Source organism: Petromyzon marinus, chromosome 1 (assembly GCF_048934315.1).
Source record: "Petromyzon marinus isolate PM22_M1 ecotype Great Lakes invasive population chromosome 1, UKy_Petmar_22M1.pri1.0, whole genome shotgun sequence".
In the NCBI taxonomy this organism is placed as follows: Eukaryota; Metazoa; Chordata; class Hyperoartia; order Petromyzontiformes; family Petromyzontidae; genus Petromyzon; species Petromyzon marinus.
Window position 1 is genome coordinate 9,065,921 of NC_133667.1, and position 20,166 is coordinate 9,086,086.

Consider the following 20,166-nt stretch of genomic DNA (forward strand, 5'->3'; position numbering starts at 1 on the left):
TCCGGCTCAGTCACCTCCGAGCCGAAGACTGAAAACCTGGGCTGAAGCTGGACCCCAAGCGAGGCCATTGGTCAGGACCCGAAAGACCCGGGCACGGTCGGGTCAGCATAGCCTCCCCTAGGGCCCCCAGCCGGAGGAAGGGGAATTAACGGGGTTCCCAGTGTTAGGGTCCGTGTAGTCCAGAGGCCATACCTCCCCAGGTATCGGGTGAAGGGGCCGCTACCCCTTTTGCGTTAGGGACCTTGTAAAATAGAGTGTTAATAAATAGCGTGTTGCCTCGCAAGAAGTTCTCCGATTATTTACCCACGACACATTTTTACACAACCTAACCCAAAAGAAGCCATTTAGAAACCACCCATTCGAAACACAACGCGTTATTCTGTATTATAAACAGATGAATAGTGCTCACCGCCGGGGGCTAAAATAAAACAGCGAATTCCGGCGACTTATTCGCGGCTGGAATCTGAATTTTGCCCTCATATCCAGCATAAAGCGTTGCTTTATCAATTGTGAACGACAGTTAACTCTCGATTATCCGCGCAAATGACGGGGAGGATGGCCTCGGATAATAAAAAAAAGATTGCGGATAATCCAAAGATATCCATTTTCCGCAGATCTCTATGCAAAAATATAGGCATAAGTTATGTTTAACTTAAGAACATTGAGCTTCCTAAATCTAAACTCACAAAATAAATGATCGGATAAAAAACTCCAAATGAAGCACAACTAACCATTTCGATTGTTGCTCATTTGATTTATAATTAATACTAACGATCGACCCTGATCGATGCACTTGCTTAGTAATAACACTTTCCTGCTCCCACGCAGGAGACTGGTGAGACTAGGCACTAAAGAAGGCTCTCTCTGGTGTAGGCCAATCAGTTTCAAAGACAATGCAAATATTACTGTGTAGAAACCTCCTGGTTACACCAGCCCACAGGGGATTATTGTGCCCGTCCGTCCATCGTGCATCCAAAAATGGTAGGGGTGGGGCTGGGTGGAGAGGGGAGGGTGGGGAGGGGCTGGGTGGGGAGGGGAGGGTGGGGAGGGGCTGGGTGGGGAGGGTGGGGCTGGGTGAGGAGGGTGGGGCTGGGTGGGCGGTGGGAGGGGTGGGGCTGGTCACCCCGTGGTGCCCTTATAAAACTCAACGTTTAACCTACTCACGCCGGCTTGTGCCCGCCCTCACAGTCGGGCATATTGGCGGAATACACCACGTGGTGCCGCCGTTGACCCTGGCCATTGACCGAGCAACCCAACGTTCCTACCAGCTCCCTCCGCAGGAATGTGTTATCAGAGTATGTTTGTTGTTAATGGAGATTTGATTCCTTGCAAAATGCTTCTATTTGGTGTTTGAACATCTTAACACCAACTGTTTTATTGCCAGAAAGTTTAAAACCTATTCTTATTTTTTCATAATTTGAAAATGGCAAAAAAGGTCCCACATTTGAACATTACATAATGCCGTGTCGGTTTGACTTCTCCACTATTGACTGACTTCGGGACAGAAATATCCACGTTTCTATGACAGCGACAAATGTGAAGTTTGTGTGGTAGGTGTGTGTGTGGTAGGTATGTGTGTGTGTGGTAGGTTTGTGTGTGGTAGGTATGTGTGGTAGGTGTGTGTGGTAGGTGTGTGTGGTAGGTGTGTGTGTGGTAGGTGTGTGTGGTAGGTATGTGTGTGGTAGGTGTGTGTGGTAGGTGTGTGTGGTAGGTTTGTGTGGTAGGTGTGTGTGTGGTAGGTGTGTGTGGTAGGTATGTGTGTGGTAGGTGTGTGTGGTAGGTGTGTGTGTGTGGTAAGTGTGTGTGTGGTAGGTGTGTGTGGTAGGTGTGTGTGTGGTAGGTGTGTGGTAGGTGTGTGTGTGGTCGGTGTGTGTGGTGGGTGTGTGTGTGGTCAGTGTGTGTGATAAGTGTGTGTGTGGTAGGTGTGTGTGTGGTAGGTGTATGTGTGGTCGGTGGGTGTGGTAGGTGTGTGTGTGGTGGGTGTGTATGGTAGGTATGTGTGTGGTAGGTTTGTGTGTGTGTGGTAGGTGTGTGTGTGGTAGGTGTGTGTGGTAGGTGTGTGTGTGGTAGGTATGTGTGTGGTAGGTGTGTGTGTGGTAGGTGTGTGTGGTAGGTGTGTGTGGTAGGTGTGTGTGTGTAGTCGGTGTGTGTGGTAGGTGTGTGTGTGGTGGGTGTGTATGGTAGGTATGTGTGTGGTAGGTAGGTGTGTGTGTGGTAGGTAGGTGTGTGTGGTAGGTGTGTGTGGTAGGTGTGTGTGGTAGGTGTGTGTGTGGTAGGTGTGTGTGGTAGGTGTGTGTGTTGTAGGGGTGTGTGGTAGGTGTGTGTGTGGTAGGTGTGTGTGTGGTAGGTGTGTGTGTGTGGTAGGTATGTGTGTGGTAGGTGTGTGGTAGGTGTGTGTGGTAGGTGTGTGTGTGGTCAGTGTGTGTGGTATGTGTGTGGTAGGTATGTGTGTGGTAGGTGTGTGTGGTAGGTGTGTGTGGTAGGTGTGTGTGTGGTAGGTGTGTGTGTGGTAGGGGTGTGTGTGGTAGGTGTGTGTGGTAGGTGTGTGTGTGGTAGGTGTGTGTGGTAGGTGTGTGTGTGGTAGGTGTGTGTGGTAGGTGTGTGTGGTAGGTGTGTGTGGTAGGTGTGTGTGTGGTAGGTGTGTGTGGTAGGTGTGTGTGTGGTCAGTGTGTGTGGTAGGTGTGTGTGGTAGGTGTGTGTGGTAGGTGTGTGTGTGGTAGGTGTGTGTGTGGTAGGGGTGTGTGTGGTAGGTGTGTGTGGTAGGTGTGTGTGGTAGGTGTGTGTGTGGTAGGTGTGTGTGGTAGGTGTGTGTGTGGTAGGTGTGTGTGGTAGGTGTGTGTGTGGTAGGTGTGTGTGTGGTAGGTGTGTGTGGTAGGTGTGTGTGTGGTAGGTGTGTGTGGTAGGTGTGTGTGTGGTAGGTGTGTGTGGTAGGTGTGTGTGGTAGGTGTGTGTGGTCAGTGTGTGTGGTAGGTGTGTGTGGTAGGTGTGTGTGTGTGGTAGGTGTGTGTGGTAGGTGTGTGTGGTAGGTTGTGTGTGTGTGGTAGGTGTGTGTGTGTGTGGTAGCTGTGTGTGGTAGGTGTGTATGGTAGGTGTGTGTGTGTGTGTGGTAGGTGTGTGTGGTAGGTGTGTGTGGTAGGTGTGTGTATGTGTGTGGTAGGTATGTGTGTGTGTGGTAGGTGTGTGTGTGGTAGGTGTGTGTGGTAGGTGTGTGTGGTAGCTGTGTGTGGTAGCTGTGTGTGGTAGGTGTGTGTGTGGTCAGTGTGTGTGGTAGGTGTGTGTGTGGTCAGTGTGTGTGGTAGGTGTGTGTGATAGGTGTTTGTGGTAGGTGTGTGTGGTAGGTGTGTGTGGTAGGTGTGTGTGGTAGGTGTGTGTTTGCGGTGTGTGTTAGATGCGATGTCAGCAGGTGGGAGGAAGTAATACAAGTTGTTGTGTGTGTCTGAGATACTCCCTGCAGAGTTGGCCCACTTCACTCTCCGCACATCCCTGGCGCCTCCATCTCCTGGTGCCCACTTGGGAGGCAAGGGATGGGGAGGGGAGGGGGGTAAACAAGGGAAGAGCTCTTATTAATGAACAGCGTCTGCTAACATTCACACACCGCACCACTCACACCGAAACGATTGACGGCTCAATTCCAGCCTCAGTTTGTTGAGGCTTTTCTTGAGTTCTGGTTCTGAGGCTGTTGCTGCGTCCCATATCACGCTCAGTGCCTTCGTTGTACTGAAGACCGGGTTAGCTTCTGCGTTCTGGGCTCCAGGTCGTGATCTGGATTACGATCTGGGGTCTGGTTCATTTTGAGTTCTGCTGTCACTTGTACTGTCGGAAAAAATTTTCTCGGTTGCAAGGGTAAAGTTACAACCAGGTTCTGGGCGGTGGTCTGTCAGGGTCTGGATTGAGGTTCTGAGTTCCAATTTTTTGCATCTTTTTTTGCTTGAATCTTTTTAATTGTATTCATTCTGGTATTTGGCTTGCATCTGGAATTCAAGGCCCGTATTGGGATTGGCCGCAGATTTCAGCGCCCGGCATATTTCAGGGTCCCGCGCCGAGGGTTCACGCTCCCAAGTTCCGAGCTCCAGGTTTTCTGACTCCGGTGCGGGATGGGGGGTTTCGAGGATTCTGAGGGGGGCGGCTGCTGCTCTGGATTTCTCGACTACGAGACGCCGAAGAGTGTGGTGGTGAAGAGCAGAGGCCTCGGCGTCGCCTATCGCATCGGACAGACGCTCATCCTGGCCTATTTCATAGGGTGAGTGTACCAACACTGCCACCACAAACAACGCGCGTAATGCACGCATGGGTGCTGAACTTCTTTCGCACCATACGTAGCCCACCGTGATAATCGGAGGTGTACCACACAACAGCAAACTCACACAATGCTTAACGCTCAACAGGGGGTATGGGCAAGAGCAGTTTCACTGTATTTAAAAGATCTTCAGAGATTTGAGCATTATGAGTGCGCGGGTAAAGAATGCTTTGGCTGGATCGTGTAGCCCGCATGCCCAGCCATCGCAATTCCCAAGCAGCTGCTGTTTGGCTCGATGCAATGGCTAAATTAACACGCCACACATACTTACTCGACAGGCGATGAGCGATGTGGCACAGGAGGACCTGAGTGAGTTTTGCCAATGAGTGGTGCTAGTGGTGTCAAAATATTTCCCTCTGTACAATTGCCTCATGGAAGGCTCCACACTGGGCAGCTGGCCACAGTCATCGCATTTAACAGCAGACGGTGGGTGACACAATATTGAGCTGAATGCCAGGCCAGATGAAACATGAGGTGGCACATTGTGCAGGTGGGGTGGTTTATATGCCAGCCACTTCGGTCTGGAAGCTCATAACTTATATTTCAGTTTTCAGTTTTCAGGTTTTTTTTTCAGTTTCATTTGTTTTGGTTTCGCCCTGTGAGCCATTCGGCTCTTGAATCGGATGCAACCGCAAAAAACTAAAAACTAAAAACATGAACAAGAAAAACATATTAAAGTGACTGTGTGTGACTGCGCAAACAGAAAAATTTAGGAAAAAACAGCAAAAATCTTCCAGAAAAAAGCACCGTACACCAACGCTGTGTGCAAAAATCCCAGTGGGATGCAAGTCAAACAACAACAACAACAACCACAATAAAACTTAGATTAAAGCCATCAGATTAACTCCGAACTACAACAAACAAACATGGCCAAACCAAAAAAAGTTTTCAAAATCACCAAAAATAAAGCCATAAAAGCAATGTAACAGTGATCATAGGGGACTTTGACCGAAATTTCACAATAAATGACATAAACAACACGTACCACCAAACCCTGCAGCCATAGATGGCTGCATGAGTCACTCCACAACAGCAGGAGCATCGGTCGGAGTATCAAAACATTCCAATGCACCTTTAAGATCAGCACACTAAATAAAAACGCAAGATAACACTTTACAGCGGTCAACCGGAGCGTAACATTTGCTCTTAGGCCACTGAATAGCAGTGGCAGCTATGGGTTTGTTCTGTGGCCTCCTGCCACCCGAGAAATCCGTTATTGTCTCCATGTAGCCTCAAAATGTACCGAGCCTGGCACAACACTTTGTGTGAATAGAGGCTGCTGCTGCTGTTGTTGTATTGTGTATCCTTAATGTAGTAGGGAGTTGTGCCAGAGTGGTTAGCGCACTAGTTTCATTCCTAGTCCAGCTAACATCAGCGGCAAATGGTTTCTGACCCAATCATGTTCCCCCTCCCTATAAGTCAATTCAATTTTAAATTAGCGCCTGCTGTGGTGTATTCACTTGAGCACTTGGGAGACTAAAGCGGCTGAGCGTGGTGCTGGTCCCACCACGATCTCGTGTGCTGGGGCAGCCTTTACTTGTAACGAGCTGACAGCACTTGATTCCAATCTATAACGTGCTGTACAGCATGTTGTAGTTGTGTTTTCCTTTCTTCCTTGGCAGCTTACTAATTAAGTAGCGTTAAGGTGATGACACTCACGATAGTCCTAGATTTGAAGCTTTCGTGACTGCAAGGATCCATACTCTTTGGTTCTATTCGGTAAAGTCACGTAGGTAAAAAAATTAAACAACAAAAAATCACGACGTTTCGGCCACAACACAAGTGGCCTTCATCAGGTGAAGGGACCGGACTGTCCACTCCAACGCTGTCCTCTGGACAGTCCGGTCCCTTCACCTGATGAAGGCCACTTGTGTTGTGGCTGAAACGTCGTGATTTTTTGTTGTTTTATTTTTTACCTAGGTGACTTTACCGAATAGAACCAAAAAACTCATGATAGTCTCGTTATAAGTAAATAATGGTCAGTGAGTAGTTATTCAAATTTACGTTTTTATTAAACAACTTTGGGAACAACACCATTCTGCCTTTCATTAAACATCTCTCTCTCTCTACAGTCGTCTGTCTAAGCATGAACTTCTAAACGCCAGCCCCTGTTAATGTCACGCACACGTTTTCTACAAAAGTGTATCAGTGTACGCTGTATGCAATTACGTGTTGTGTGTGTGTAGCCACGTGTTTACACGTAGGAATGTGTTTCTGTGTGTATTCTGCTTTGTGGATGTTTGTGTGTCGGTACCTAAAATGACAAGAACGACCAAGCGACTGGCTGAGGTGAAGGAAGGGGGTGGGGGGGCTCTACTGAGGAAAGAGGGACTGAGGGTGAAAGGAGGAGGCCCACTCCCACCGTGTACCACATCCCACGTCCGACAATGACGAGGTTTACCACGGCCTTCGCTCGGTGATTGGGAAAACAGTGCGGCGCTGCAGCGATGGGTGGTGGTCACGGTTTGCTGAGGAGATGGAAACTGCCTCCGCAGTAGGACGCGACCACAAATCCCTCTGATATAACGGAGGCTCGTGAAAGATGCCACCGCATGTATGTTGAACTTCGTTCAGGCCACCGTGCGTAGCCCACCGTGCTAATCGGACGTGCAGGGGAAGGACGACAAACTCAACACAAAAAATCATTTCTGACAAAAAAAAGTTTTCAACCTCGAATTTCAAAGTTGCGTACCTCGAGCGGCATCACTAATATCGGAAGGCGAGAGCGTTCCAGACGGCCGCAGAAGCGCATCTGAAAGCGCCGCGCGATGCGGTTTGCCAAAAGCCGCCGCCGCGACGATGGCACGGAGTTTGCGTGATGGTGGTTTATGCTCATTGACGAGATCAGCGAGGTGCTGCGTTTGATTTCGTGGCTCGGACTTTGTGTGCGATTCACGTGGCCCCGTCGTTTATTCGTTCGGTGTCCAGTTTGGCGAGCACTGGACGGGAAAAGTCGGGGACCCGTCACGCGTGGTCACTTTAAGATGCTTTTTCTTGTTCATGTGTTTTTGCCGAATGGCTCACGGTGCTCGATACCAAAATAAATGAAACTGAAACGGCCCGTGGCAAAGTATTATTGTTGTTGTACACGCTGCAGCTTGGCAAACGTTTCTGCTTGTTGCCCGGACGTCCCCTCCGTAAGAGTAGCGAGCTGCAACGATCGAACAGCACAACGCTGCGTTACCGCTTCTGCAGGTACGTGTTCGTGTACCAGAAGGCCTACCAGGCGACTGACACTGTGAGCGAGGTCTCCATCATCACGAAGGTGAAGGGGGTGGCGGCGGTCGGCTCCGTGGGCACGGAGGCGCGCCGCGTGTGGGATGTGGCCGAGTGCGTTTCTCCCGCTCAGGTAATCCACACACTTTCCCCGGGTAACCTCATGCACACCATTGGGTAAGGGGGTCGTCCATAAATGACGTCACGCACCTGGGGGGGGGGGGGGCGTGGGGGTCAGACATTTGTGACGATGTGTGACGAGGGGGGGGGGGGTTGAGAAATGTGACGTCACATCAAATTGCGCAACATTAAATAAATATAGACAACACGTTCTACTTAATTAAATAGATTTTTTATATAAATGTTTTCTCCTACAACATCAGAGTGCAGCGCCACATTAAATACGCGCTACAATGACAATAGTTTAAAACGATTTGAAGCATGTTTTATTTTACAGATGGAAATTTGGTTTTGGGGGGAGGGGGGGGGAGAGCTTTGTGACGTCATATTTGAGGGGGGCTCTGACTTTTTGTGACGCCGTGTGACGAGGGAGGGGGGGGTAAAACATCGTCATTTATGGACGGCCCCTAACCTCACACCCCCTGGATAACTCCACACCCCGTAGATAATCTCACACTCCCTGGGTAACCTCACACTATGGGTAACCTCACACTCCCTGGGTAATCTCACACTCTCAGGGTAACCTCACGTCCCTCTGGGTAACCTCACACTCTCAGGGTAACCTCACGTCCCTCTGGGTAACCTCACACTCCCTGGGTAACCTCACACTCTCAGGGTAACCTCACACTCCCTGGGTAACCTCACACTCTCAGGGTAACCTCACACTCTCAGGGTAACCTTAAGTCCCGCTGGGTAATCTCGCACACATAGGATGTCTGGACTCAATCAGGGTAACATTACTCTCTTAGGCTAATCCCATCTGGTATATCTCCACTTGCCAGAGGCCACTGTACCCCTCAGTGAACTGGGATGAACCCGCTCACCTGGGGTAAACCCCCACCCAGGTGAGGTAATCTCGGTGAGGAAATCCAGGATTACCCTTCAGGTGTAATCCAGGAAGGCGATGTTTACACACCGTGCCGGATGCTCGTTTGAGGGCGAGTCGACCTAGGGGAGGCCCAAGACCGGTTCAGATAATTGTCACCGGTGTTGGCCGTGAGCGGGAATCGAACTCGGGTCGCCGGGTTCATAGCGCAGTGCACTAACCGCTACACCACCGCTCCCCACACACACACACGTGCAACAACAACCGCCTTGCTCCGCTAAGTGTCAGTAACGTTACCACGGCGCTTGTACCAGGCTAGGTGCACTTTAAGGCCACATGAAGTGTCGAACGCCCACTCGCAGGAGGTCCCGGGACAGACCCAGGTTCCATGGGTTGACTGACTGAGATGACTGGCCGAAGCCCCATCTGCGCATTGGCGCTCTGCAATCCTCTCCTCAGTGTGCCTGGCAAGGCGATGTTGAATAATCCTTCCCAAGACTTGTCCTGGCACACTTGAGGATGGAGATGCCTCTGTAGTTGTTCGTCTGTGCGGTCCCCCTTCTTCAATCGGGAACCCATCCAGACTGTTATAACTGTTGTTTATTATTATTATTATAATACACATCCACACGCTGCCTTTGCGTCCTGCTCTCCCACTCTCTCCGCCGCTCCCACCCCAGGGCTCCAGCAGCTTTGCCATCATCACAAACGTGCACGTGACCCCCGAACAGACCCCGGGCAACTGTCCTGAGGTGAGCACTGTGAGGCGTTTACGGTGGGTTCAAAATGGTATGGTTGGGCCACAGAGCCACTACCTTTGTCTCAGCTTCTGGGTTTGAGGCATACGTGCAATGCTATGCAGTGCTTCACGAGTTTGCTTTACTTATACACAGTCTTGCTATTCGCATTGAACAGGGGATCCTATCGTGAACCGAGCAGTATTCTGACACCACAGCGACTTTGATCCTGACCCTGGCGCCTGCTGTATATTTCGAGTTTGCGTGTCTCTCTCTCTCTGATCATAATCACGGTGGCTAGGAGATGTTAACTACCTCGCCTGGTATGCAGGAGGTCATGAATTCGATCCCGACCCTGACGCCTGCTGCTGCTGTATGTTTGGAGTTTGCACGTCTCTCTTTTTCCCCGTCTTCAGGTGGCTTTTTCTCCCGTGTCCTCCGGTTTTTCCCCTCCATATTTAGAATGAACGTGCGTACTCCTTGGTTCTATTCGGTAAAGTCACGTAGGTAAAAAAAAAAATCACGACGTTTCGGCCACAACACAAGTGGCCTTCATCAGGTGAAGGGACCGTGCTGTCATAAGGTACTTTACCGAATAGAACCAAAGAGTATGGATCCTTGCAGTCACGAAAGCTTCAAATCTAGAATTAATCAACTTGCGGTTCGAGCATTTGGTTGCTAATGAATGTCCACGTGATGAGCCACTTTCGTTGAGCTATCATTTGTGGCCAGGTCGCTTCTGAAAAAGAGCTACATTGGCCAGCGGGCCGTCCCTGGTAAAATGTAAAACATTTTGTTAAAATAGTGAATCGTTTCACGAGCTTTACTCAGCTAATGAAACCCACAATCAATACATTGGTTGAGAGTTTTATTGATTAAATAAATGCTGATGGACAACATTAAGGCCAGACAGCCAGTTTGCCACGCCCCCCCCAGCCCCTCCCTGTGGCTCCGCCCCTGATTGTATAATCAACATACATAATGTGCGCATGACTTGTGTACAAGTCGCACTACATTTTGGATCATTCGTAACTCACCGCACATGTGATTTGCATGTATGTATGAATGTTTAACTTATTTTGCACCGTACGTAGCCAATCGTGATAATCGGAGGCGAGAGGGGAAGGACAACACACGAAACAAAAAAGGCAGTTCCATAGAAAATACATTCTCCTGCGGAGGGAGCTGGTAGGAACGTTGGGTTGCTCGGTCAATGGCCAGGGTCAACGGCGGCACGTGGTGCATTCAGCACAATATGCCCGACTGTGAGGGCGGGCACAAGCCGGCGTGAGTAGGTGAAACGTTGAGTTTTATAAGGGCACCACGGGGTGACCAGCCCCTCCCCATCCAGCCCCACCCCTCCCACCCCCCACCCAGCCCCACCCTCCCCTCCCAGCCCCACCCAGCCCCTCCCCACCCAGCCCCTCCCCACCCTCCCCTCCCCATCCAGCCCCTCCCCACCCTCCCCATCCAGCCCCTCCCCACCCTCCCCACCTAGCCCCACCCTCCCATCCCCACCCAGCCCCTCCCCACCCTCCCCACCCAGCCCCTCCCCATCCTCCCCTCTCCACCCAGCCCTACCCCTCTCATTTTTGGATGCACGACGGACGGACGGACACAATAATCCCCTGTGGGCTGGTGTAGTAACCAGGAGGTTCCTACCAGTATTAGTTTTCAACAAGATTTAACAGTGCATAGCTCCAGTGGCTTCCTAATATCGGAAGGAAGAGCGTTCCAGGTGGCCACGGAAGCGCATCTCAAAGCATGCGACGCAGTCACCGTCGTTTTTCGATGGCTAGCCAAAAGCCGCTGCGAGGATCAGTGGTTTCCTAACATTTGATGCGTGTGTAGCGATCACGAGGGAGCCGGTGACCATTGTTGGGCAGGTTTATTATCAACAGTTCCATCGGATCGCCCTCTCTCTCTCTCCAACAGCAATGGGACTGATCGACACGTTTAACCAACAGCAGGCACTATTTTTCGTCAGCACACCAACGATCAGTGCCCGACTCTTCCCTTTATATCGAGTAGGGTAAGAGCACCTACTCAGGGAATAATAGGCCGCCAATGTCCTGGTGCTGACAAACGTGATGCCATCAGCCATACTCAGTTGGAGGTGATTGGTGTCCTCTACAGCAGGTATTTCTCAAACTTGTTTGGCCCGCGGACCACCGAGCTGATATAAACATTTCCGCGGAACACCCAGCCCCCCATCCCTGGTGACATGACGCATTCACATCCCTATCTAAATACCAGTCATAGAAAATGGTATTAACCGGAAGAATAAAACTTTTTTTTTAACCGCAGCTATCAGGTCTTATTTAGAGGTGGGGGGGGGGGCATTTAGATCTTAGCGTTATGGTAGTTTAATGAGGCTAGTTTACCTAACTTCATTTTTAAATTAAATATGAATCAAATATTAACACACGTCCGAAACCAAAGGCATAAACATTGTCATTCTCATACTCTTTTGTTCTATTCGGTAAAGTCACGTAGGTAAAAAATAAAACAGCAAAAATCACGACGTTTTGGCCACAACACAAGGGGCCTTCATCAGGTGAAGGGATCAGGCTGTCTCGAGGACAGCGCTGGAGTGGAACAAGGTGCCTTGACACACAGCTTAAAGGTCGCGGTCTGAGCGTGGCTATGTTCCACTCCAGCGCTGTCCTCGAGACAGCCTGATCCCTTCAGCTGATGAAGGCCGCTTGTGTTGTGGCCGAAACGTCGTGATTTTTGCTGTTTTATTTTTTACCTACGTGACTTTACCGAATAGAACCAAAGAGTATGGATCCTTGCAGTCACGAAAGCTTTAAATCTAGAATTGTCATTCTCTCCGGATCAACCTACATTTGCGTGACAGCCCTGCGGACCAACTGGAGGGCGGTCCCCGTGTCACTGGGTGGTCCGGGGTGGTCCGGGGACCACACACTGCGCTCGAGCCACGTGTGGAGCACCTGGACAAAAAAAGGCCTCTTGCACCCCCAAGCAGGCCTCTTGCCCCCCAAAGTAGGCCTCTTGCCCCCCAAAGTAGGCCTCTTGCCCCCCAAAGTAGGCCTCTTGCCCCCCAAAGTTGGCCTTCCCCCCCCCCCCAACCTACCACATTTTCACTGAGAACGCAACCGGTTCGTTTTTACACTCCAGCTTAACAATTCGTTTGAGCGCAGCCTCAACATACTTTTGGGGCAAGTGCTTTGAGCGGACACCTGTGAAGGGGACGGCACGCAAGGGGGTGGGGGGCCTGCACCACCCTCGTCGGTCTTTGTCTGCCACATGGCATCGTTTACACACCACAGCAGATACTAATTTTAGGCTGAATCGACCTAGGGGAAGCCCAGGACCGGTTCAGATAATATAATCGTCACTGGTGTTGGCCGTATGCGGAAATACAACCTGAGGTCGCCGAGTTTATGGCGCGGCACGCCAACTGCTACATTACCGCTCCCGACACACTACATATATATGCAGGCATTTCTATGAATGCTCCCAATGCCATCAGATCTCATAAGGTAAGCAGAGTTTTGACCTGGGTGGGTGAGCCCCATGAATAAACCAAGTGATGTTTGGCGGGCTGCGGGGCTGTATTGCCAGCAGGAGGTAGTGCAGCAAAAAAAATCCGTTGTACTGTACTATACTTTCATGTCTATGCTGCCCACCTTCACTATCTCGCACTGAGCAGCGTAGTTAAGGATGGTCAGGTGACCTAGCACGACATCCAAGACCCGCATGGCGTGGGAGGGGGGGAATCGAGGCTCCCATCCAGCAGTGGATTGACAATAGTGAGGTGGGAGCGGTGGCACAGTGGTTGGCGCACTGCACTCTGATCCCAGGCACGCCAAGTTCGATTCCAGCTCACGACCAACAGTGGTGAATTTTCGAACCGGTTCCTGGGCCACCCTCCCCCCGAGTAGGACGACTCAGCCTCAAATGAGTACCTGGTGCCGTTGTGTAAACATCGCCACTGGGGAGACAAAGGCATCCGGGCGTGGTGCTGGCCACCCACCCCCTCGTGTGCCGTGCCGGTCTTCATCGAGGTTTTGTCTCAAACCGCAGTTAGAAGTTGTTTGGGAGTTCGATATTCAGTTAATATTTGCACAACCCACAACTGTGTCCCACACCTCCGATTAGCGCGGTTGGCTACGTACGGTGCGAAAGAGGTTCAACATACATACACATGTAAACCTGGCCAGTTGTGAACGCTTGCACAGCAACCCTCACTCTTGCTGCGGAAGGTTGTGCACAGAACTCACATTCATTCAGCTTCACACGTGTAGAGATGATGATGATGCGGTTGCGAATGTCAGCTGACCACAATGTTGCAAACGGTGCGCACTTGCCCCAACAGGCGTGCATGCCCACACGCATTGCACACGCGTGCTGTGTACATGACTTTGCCTATGTTGCAATGCAGGTATAAGTAGAATGCAGGCTAGGAAAGGCATCATCACAAGACGTGGGGGGGGGAGGGGGGGGTGTTCTCACGCGGTGGGGAGGCTAGGGAGTGGCTCAAGTGGAGGGTGTTCTGTAAAAATCAGGGATTGAATCCATGGGTATAGCCTCTTAAACGTAAACGCTGGCGCGCTTGCTCGCTATTATACAATTACGCAATGTTTACGTAACAACTCCTGAGTGGCCATTCGCCACTAAGTGGCGGTTACATCACCACAGCACTTGTGCCAGGCGAGGTGTGCCTTGAGGCTATCGCGCGAAATGTGGAAGGCTCGCTTGCTTACAGGAGATCACGGTTCTGAGTCAGGTGTTATGGGGCCACTGGAACCAGTCATTGCCGGTACTAGTCATCAGCAAGTCCACTCAGCTCCACATCCTTCTCTACTGCAGGAGCCCATCTCCTTTCCGGCCCGTGCTGCGCCCAATTAGGCCACCGCTATGCAGCCAAACCGAAGCTACTCTCGATTGTGCCAATTTGCTGTGGTTTTAGCCGCTTGTTGCGAGCATCACTCCACTGCCCTCCGTTGTTGCTGGAGGGCAACTGCCTCCAACTGCGTCCTTTACGAGCCGATAATAGTGTTCAGTGCATGTCTCATCTCCATATATGTAAAAGGAAAAGTTGGGAATGTGTGTGTCTGTTCAAAATGTTTAGCGTACTTCCCGACATGCAACAAACTGGAAATTTGCCATGTGGGTACTTTCCAGACTGTACACCATGCAACAATTATAAAAAAATATATACTTTTTTGGGGGGGGGAGCGGGGGGGAGCTCAATAATGCATTTATTTTTGCACGGCAAGTGAGCTGTGACGTCAAATCTGTTACGTGACTCGCGCATGTGGAAGCGTAACGCATTGTAGTGTAGTGGTTAGCGCGCTGTGTATGTGTCTGTGTGTCTGTGTGTGTGTCTGTGTCTATCTGTGTGTGTGTCTGTGTGTGTCTGTGTGTGTGTGGAAGCGTAACGCATTGTAGTGTAGTGGTTAGCGCGCCGTGCTACGAACCCACCGACCCGAGTTCGATTTCCGCTCACGGCAACCACCGGTGACGATTATTTTAACCGCTCCTGGGCCTCCCCTAGGTCGACTCAGCCTCAAACGAGTAACTGCTGTGGTGTGTCAACATCGCCACTGGGGAGACAAAGGCGGCCGGGCGTGGTGGATCCAAGTCCCGGGCGAAGCCGGGGGTAGTACAGCTCGTATAAAATAAACGCGACTGTCTTCCTGTGTGTGTACCACCACCACGACGCTTCCCATAAACAACTGATGGACGAATGGGAATTGATCATCTTTGACCCCGTGTTTCAAAAATCGATTCCCTTAAATGGTTTCTTGTCAAAAGACTATACGAGCATCAGTGTCGACCAGATGGATGGCTTCAGGAGAATCAAATGAATGGCTGCTTTTCGGAGCCATGCAGATGCTGAGTTCAAACCTGGAAATTATTTACACTGTGAATCTTCTTCTTCTTCCACGCATTTGTCGCACTCACGTGGGGTGGAGGGGGTCCGCTACCTTGCCAACCTTCTCAATGCTGCCCTGTCCTGCACCATCTCTCTTTCCGCTCCTCGGGCCACCGTGTCCGACCGCATCTCATCGCCCCCCCCCCCCCCCCACCTCTTCTTCTGCCTTCCTCTTGATCTCTTTTCTTCCACTTACATCACTTGCATCGTCTGACCCACATCATTTTTCTATTCTAGATTTGAAGTTTTCGTGACTGCAAGGATCCATACTCTTTGGTTCTTTCGGTAAAGTCACGTAGGTACAAATTAAATAATATGAAAAAATGAAAACATACATTTAGTTGTTTTCATTTTTTGTTTTAAGAAAACTAAAAAATGAAAACAACTACATTTATTTGTTTTCGAAATCCCTAATTTCGTTTGTTTTCAAATCCCTCATTTCGATCGTATCATTGGGGTTTATTAGTAATAAATCGGCATTTTGCGACCCCCACTGCCACTGTGTAGCGTATTATTAGTGCCAGGGACTCTACGAGATGATAGGACAATAGTCTGAGTCTATAATTGGCAATAAGTGACGGCAAAGCGGTTATAAGCGACTCACAGAATTGTGCGCAGTTGCGTATACAGAGTCCACGACTTCCCTGAAGGCATTCACCTTCAGCGAGCGCGATGCCGATCACACAACGCGGTTCGAAATCGACCCTCGATCGATGGCTGCGCCATCCGCGCACACGCGTCCAATAAAAAGCAAGGGACAAGTCATTACTTACTAACAACTCCTTACTCACTAACAACTCCTCTATCATTTTGCATTGCTGGAGGGGTTGCCCCCCACCTGAAAATCCTGGTTCCGCCAATGACTGTCGCAAATATCCACCAGCTTAAATTTCGATTTAAAGCTTTCGTGACTGCAAGGATTCATCTTCTTTGGTTCTTTCGGTAAAGTCACGTAGAATGAGAATAAAATAATAAGATAACACAATAATATTCTCACGACGTTTCGGCCACAACACAAGCGGCCTTCATCAGGTGAAGGGACGAGACTGGAGGACAGCGCTGGAGTGCTGTGGCCGAAACGTCGTGAGAATATTATTGTGTTATTTTATTTTATCAATTTATTATTTTATTCTCATTCTACGTGACTTTACCGAAAGAACCAAAGAAGATCCACCAGCTTCATCAGTCGCCTTTCTATGATCCTTTCCCAGAGTTTCATGGTGTGGCTTATCAATGCTATTCCTCTGTAGTTCCCACACTCTTGTACATCACCTTTTCCTTTAAAGATGGGAACCAATGTACTCTCTCTCTCTCCACGCATCCGTCATTTTCCTCTCCACCCAAATTTTCGCAAACAGCCCCATATATCTAGCATTGAAGCTTTCGTGACTGCAGGAATTACTCATTGGCTCTTTCGGTAAAGTCACGTATGTAGAAATAAAATAAAAAATAAAATAAAAATAGATCACGACGTTTCGAACGCAGCCCCATATATATTTCATCAATCTTCTCTTCCCTTAATTTAAACACATCAATTGGAATCCCATCTGGCCTCACTGCCCTTTGTTGTTTCATGCTCGCGAGATCCTCCGTCACCTCTTCTATGGTTACAGTCTCTGCAACTACTTCAATTCGTGGATGTGCCTCAATCATTTCACATCTTGGGTTTTCCACATTCAGCAACGGCCAATGTCCCGATCTTTCTCTCTCTCTCTCTGGCTCTTGCCAAACGGTATACCATCTTTTCGCCTTTTTTCCCGTCAAGCTTCTGATAGAGTTGTGCAAACGCTGCCGTTGTTTATGTACACTGCTACCACTCGCATTGCCTCTCTTCTCACTGCCAGGTATTCATCCAGATGGTCATTCTCTCTCTCTCTCGTGTTCTGCCACTTTTTAAACTTGGCCTTTTTCTCTCTTGTTGCCTTTTGCACTTCATCACTCCACCACCATGCATCCTTCTGTTGCATCTGTCTTCCGTTGCTCACTCCCACTGCTCTACCTGCTGCTTTCAGTATTCCACTCGCCAATTCCCATATTTCATTCACACTCCCCCTACGCCTTATATGCTTTTTAAGTTATCCATAGCTTGCCTGTAGACGTTTTCTTTCTCGTTATTTAGTCGCCACCACTTCACCCTTTGTCTCACCTTCCTCTTCCTAACTCCTTTCACGATACAGTCTGCCACCAGGATTCTATATTGGCCAGTCACACTCTCCACTTTGCAATTCTTCACTCCGTTCAGGTGCTTCCTCTTCACCAGGATGAAATCTATCTGGCTCTTCACGTTTCCACTCCGATTGGTCATCAAATGTCCCTCCTGTTTCTGGAAGTAGGTAATCACCACTGCAAGATCATTTGCCTGGGCCATTTGAAGAATGTCCTCTCCCCTCCCCCATTCCTCCTGCCATATCCACATCCACCATGGTTCCTTTCATATCCGTCCTTACAGTGAGGGAAAAAAGTATTTGATCCCCTGCTGATTTTGTACGTTTGCCCACTGACAAAGAAATGATCAGGCTACAATTTTAATGGTAGGTTTATTTGAACAGTGAGACACAGAATAACAACAAAATCCAGAAAAACGCATGTCAAAAATGTTATGAATTGATTTGCATTTTAATGAGGGAAATAAGTATTTGACCCCTCTGCAAAACATGACTTAGTACTTGGTGGCAAAACCCTTGTTAGCAATCACAGAAGTCAGACGTTTCTTGTAGTTGGCCACCAGGTTTGCACACATCTCAGGAGGGGTTTTGTCCCACTCCTCTTTGCAGATCTTCTCCAAGTCATTAAGGTTTCGAGGCTGACGTTTCGCAACTCGAACCTTCAGCTCCCCCCACAGATTTTCTATGGGATAAAGGTCTGGAGACTGGCTAGGCCACTCCAGGACCTTAATGTGCTTCTTCTTGAGCCACTCCTTTGTTGCCTTGGCCGTGTGTTTTGGGTCATTGTCATGCTGGAATACCCATCCACGACTCATTTTCAATGCCCTGGCTGAAGGAAGGAGGTTCTCACCCAAGATTTGACGGTACATGGCCCCGTCCATCGTCCCTTTGATGCGGTGAAATTGTCATGTCCCCTTAGCAGAAAAACACCCCCAAAGCATAATGTTTCCACCTCCATGTTTGACGGTGGGGATGGTGTTCTTGGGGTCATAGGCAGCATTCCTCCTCCTCCAAACACGGCGAGTTGAGTTGATGCCAAAGAGCTCCATTTTGGTCTCATCTGACCACAACACTTTCACCCAGTTGTCCTCTGAATCATTCAGATGTTCATTGGCAAACTTCAGACGGGCATGTATATTTGCTTTCTTGAGCAGGGGGACCTTGCGGGCGCTGCAGGATTTCAGTCCTTCACAGCGTAGTGTGTTACCAATTGTTTTCTTGGTTACTATGGTCCCAGCTGCCTTGAGATCATTTACAAGATCCTCCCGTGTAGTTCTGTGCTGATTCATCACCGTTCTCATGATCATTACAACTCCAAGAGGTGAGATCTTGCATGGAGCCCCAGGCCGAGGGGGATTGACAGTTCTTTTGTGTGTCTTCCATTTGCGAAGAATCGCACCAACTGTTGTCACCTTCTCACCAAGCTGCTTGGCAATGGTCTTGTAGCCCATTCCAGCCTTGTGTAGGTTTACAATCTTGTCCCTGACATCCTTGGAGAGCTCTTTGGTCTTGGCCATGGTGGAGAGTTTGGTATCTGATTGATTGATTGCTTCTGCAGACAGGTGTCTTTTATACAGGTAACAAGCTGAGATTAGGAGCACTCCCTTTAAGAGTGTGCTCCTAATCTCAGCTCGTTACTTGTATAAAAGACACCTGGGAGCCAGAAATCTTTCTGATTGAGAGGGGGTCAAATACTTATTTCCCTCATTAAAATGCAAATCAATTTATAACATTTTTGACATGCGTTTTTCTGGTTTTTTTTATTTGTTATTCTGTCTCTCACGGTTCAAATAAACCTACCATTAAAATTATAGACTGATCATTTCTTTGTCAGTGGGCAAACGTACAAAATCAGCAGGGGATCAAATACTTTTTTTCCCTCACCATACTTCTTTCCACTCTTCCATTTAAGTCTGTGCCCATCACCACTGCTTCATCCACCGGTAAGCTCTGAAGCTCCTGGTCCAAGCTCTCTCAATATGAATCCTTCTCTTGCCCACTGCAGCTCATCTGCGGGACCTACGCACGCACCACATTTACAAACCCAATGTCCAAACTGACTATCATCAGTCATTCACTCTTCTGACGTCCACCACCTTCGTCTTCATCTCCTCACTCAGCGCAACTCCAATCCCATTTCTCCTTGCTATTGTCCCATGGTGTCGCAATTTGAAAGCGCAGCCAATCGATTTCGCTCTGCTGCCCTTTGTTTTCTGGATGCATGCGATGTCAACTTTCTCCTCCTCAAGCAGTCCACTAATTCCTGACCTTTTTCTTGTAAATTTTTTTCCAATATTCTACGTCGAGGCCGACCGAAATTCGGTTTCGGTTTCGGCCGAAAGTCAATATTTAACTTTCGGTCTGGTTTCGGTTCCGTCCGAAACCAGAAATTCAGTTTCGGTCGGCCTCTAATTCTACGTGGCCAATCTCATCTTCCTCCGCAACAACCTTCTACTCCTTCCATTCCGTTTCTCCATCTTGACATGTTGCTGCAGACAACATACTATCACCGTCCGTGTCTGCACTCGCTGCAGCAGTAGAGTCCATTGGGTCTCGAGATTCTTTGCACCCTCTGCCCACTTAAGGGCTGCGAGGGGTACTGAGGGCCTTTTGTTTGCCAGGACTTTTCATGTAATGGCTTTAGGGTTTTTTTTTACGTCCGGTTACCACCAGACACCAACCCTCTCCACCTTTATCCTGGCTTCGGACGGGCAGAAACAGATTTCTGGCGGAGTTAATGATTTTACCCGTCCAATATTTCTCCCAGAGATTCACGATAATATGGCGCTAAATCAGTCTTGTGGTGTTTGCAGATTATATAACGTGCGTGTGAATCGCAC

At 49.3% G+C, this 20,166-nt stretch overlaps 1 protein-coding gene across 1 annotated transcript in view; it reads left to right on the forward strand.

Annotated features, from left to right (window-relative positions):
- Positions 1-3,396: 3,396 nt before the first annotated feature.
- Positions 3,397-20,166, forward strand: part of LOC116944327 (P2X purinoceptor 3-like) — a 45,653-nt gene continuing 28,883 nt past the window's right edge. The window contains exons 1-3 of the mRNA XM_032957920.2: positions 3,397-4,240; positions 7,493-7,646; positions 9,200-9,271. Coding sequence (XP_032813811.1) covers positions 4,095-4,240; positions 7,493-7,646; positions 9,200-9,271 — 372 coding nt within the window. The 5' untranslated portion in view covers positions 3,397-4,094. The remainder of the gene's footprint in view (positions 4,241-7,492; positions 7,647-9,199; positions 9,272-20,166) is intronic.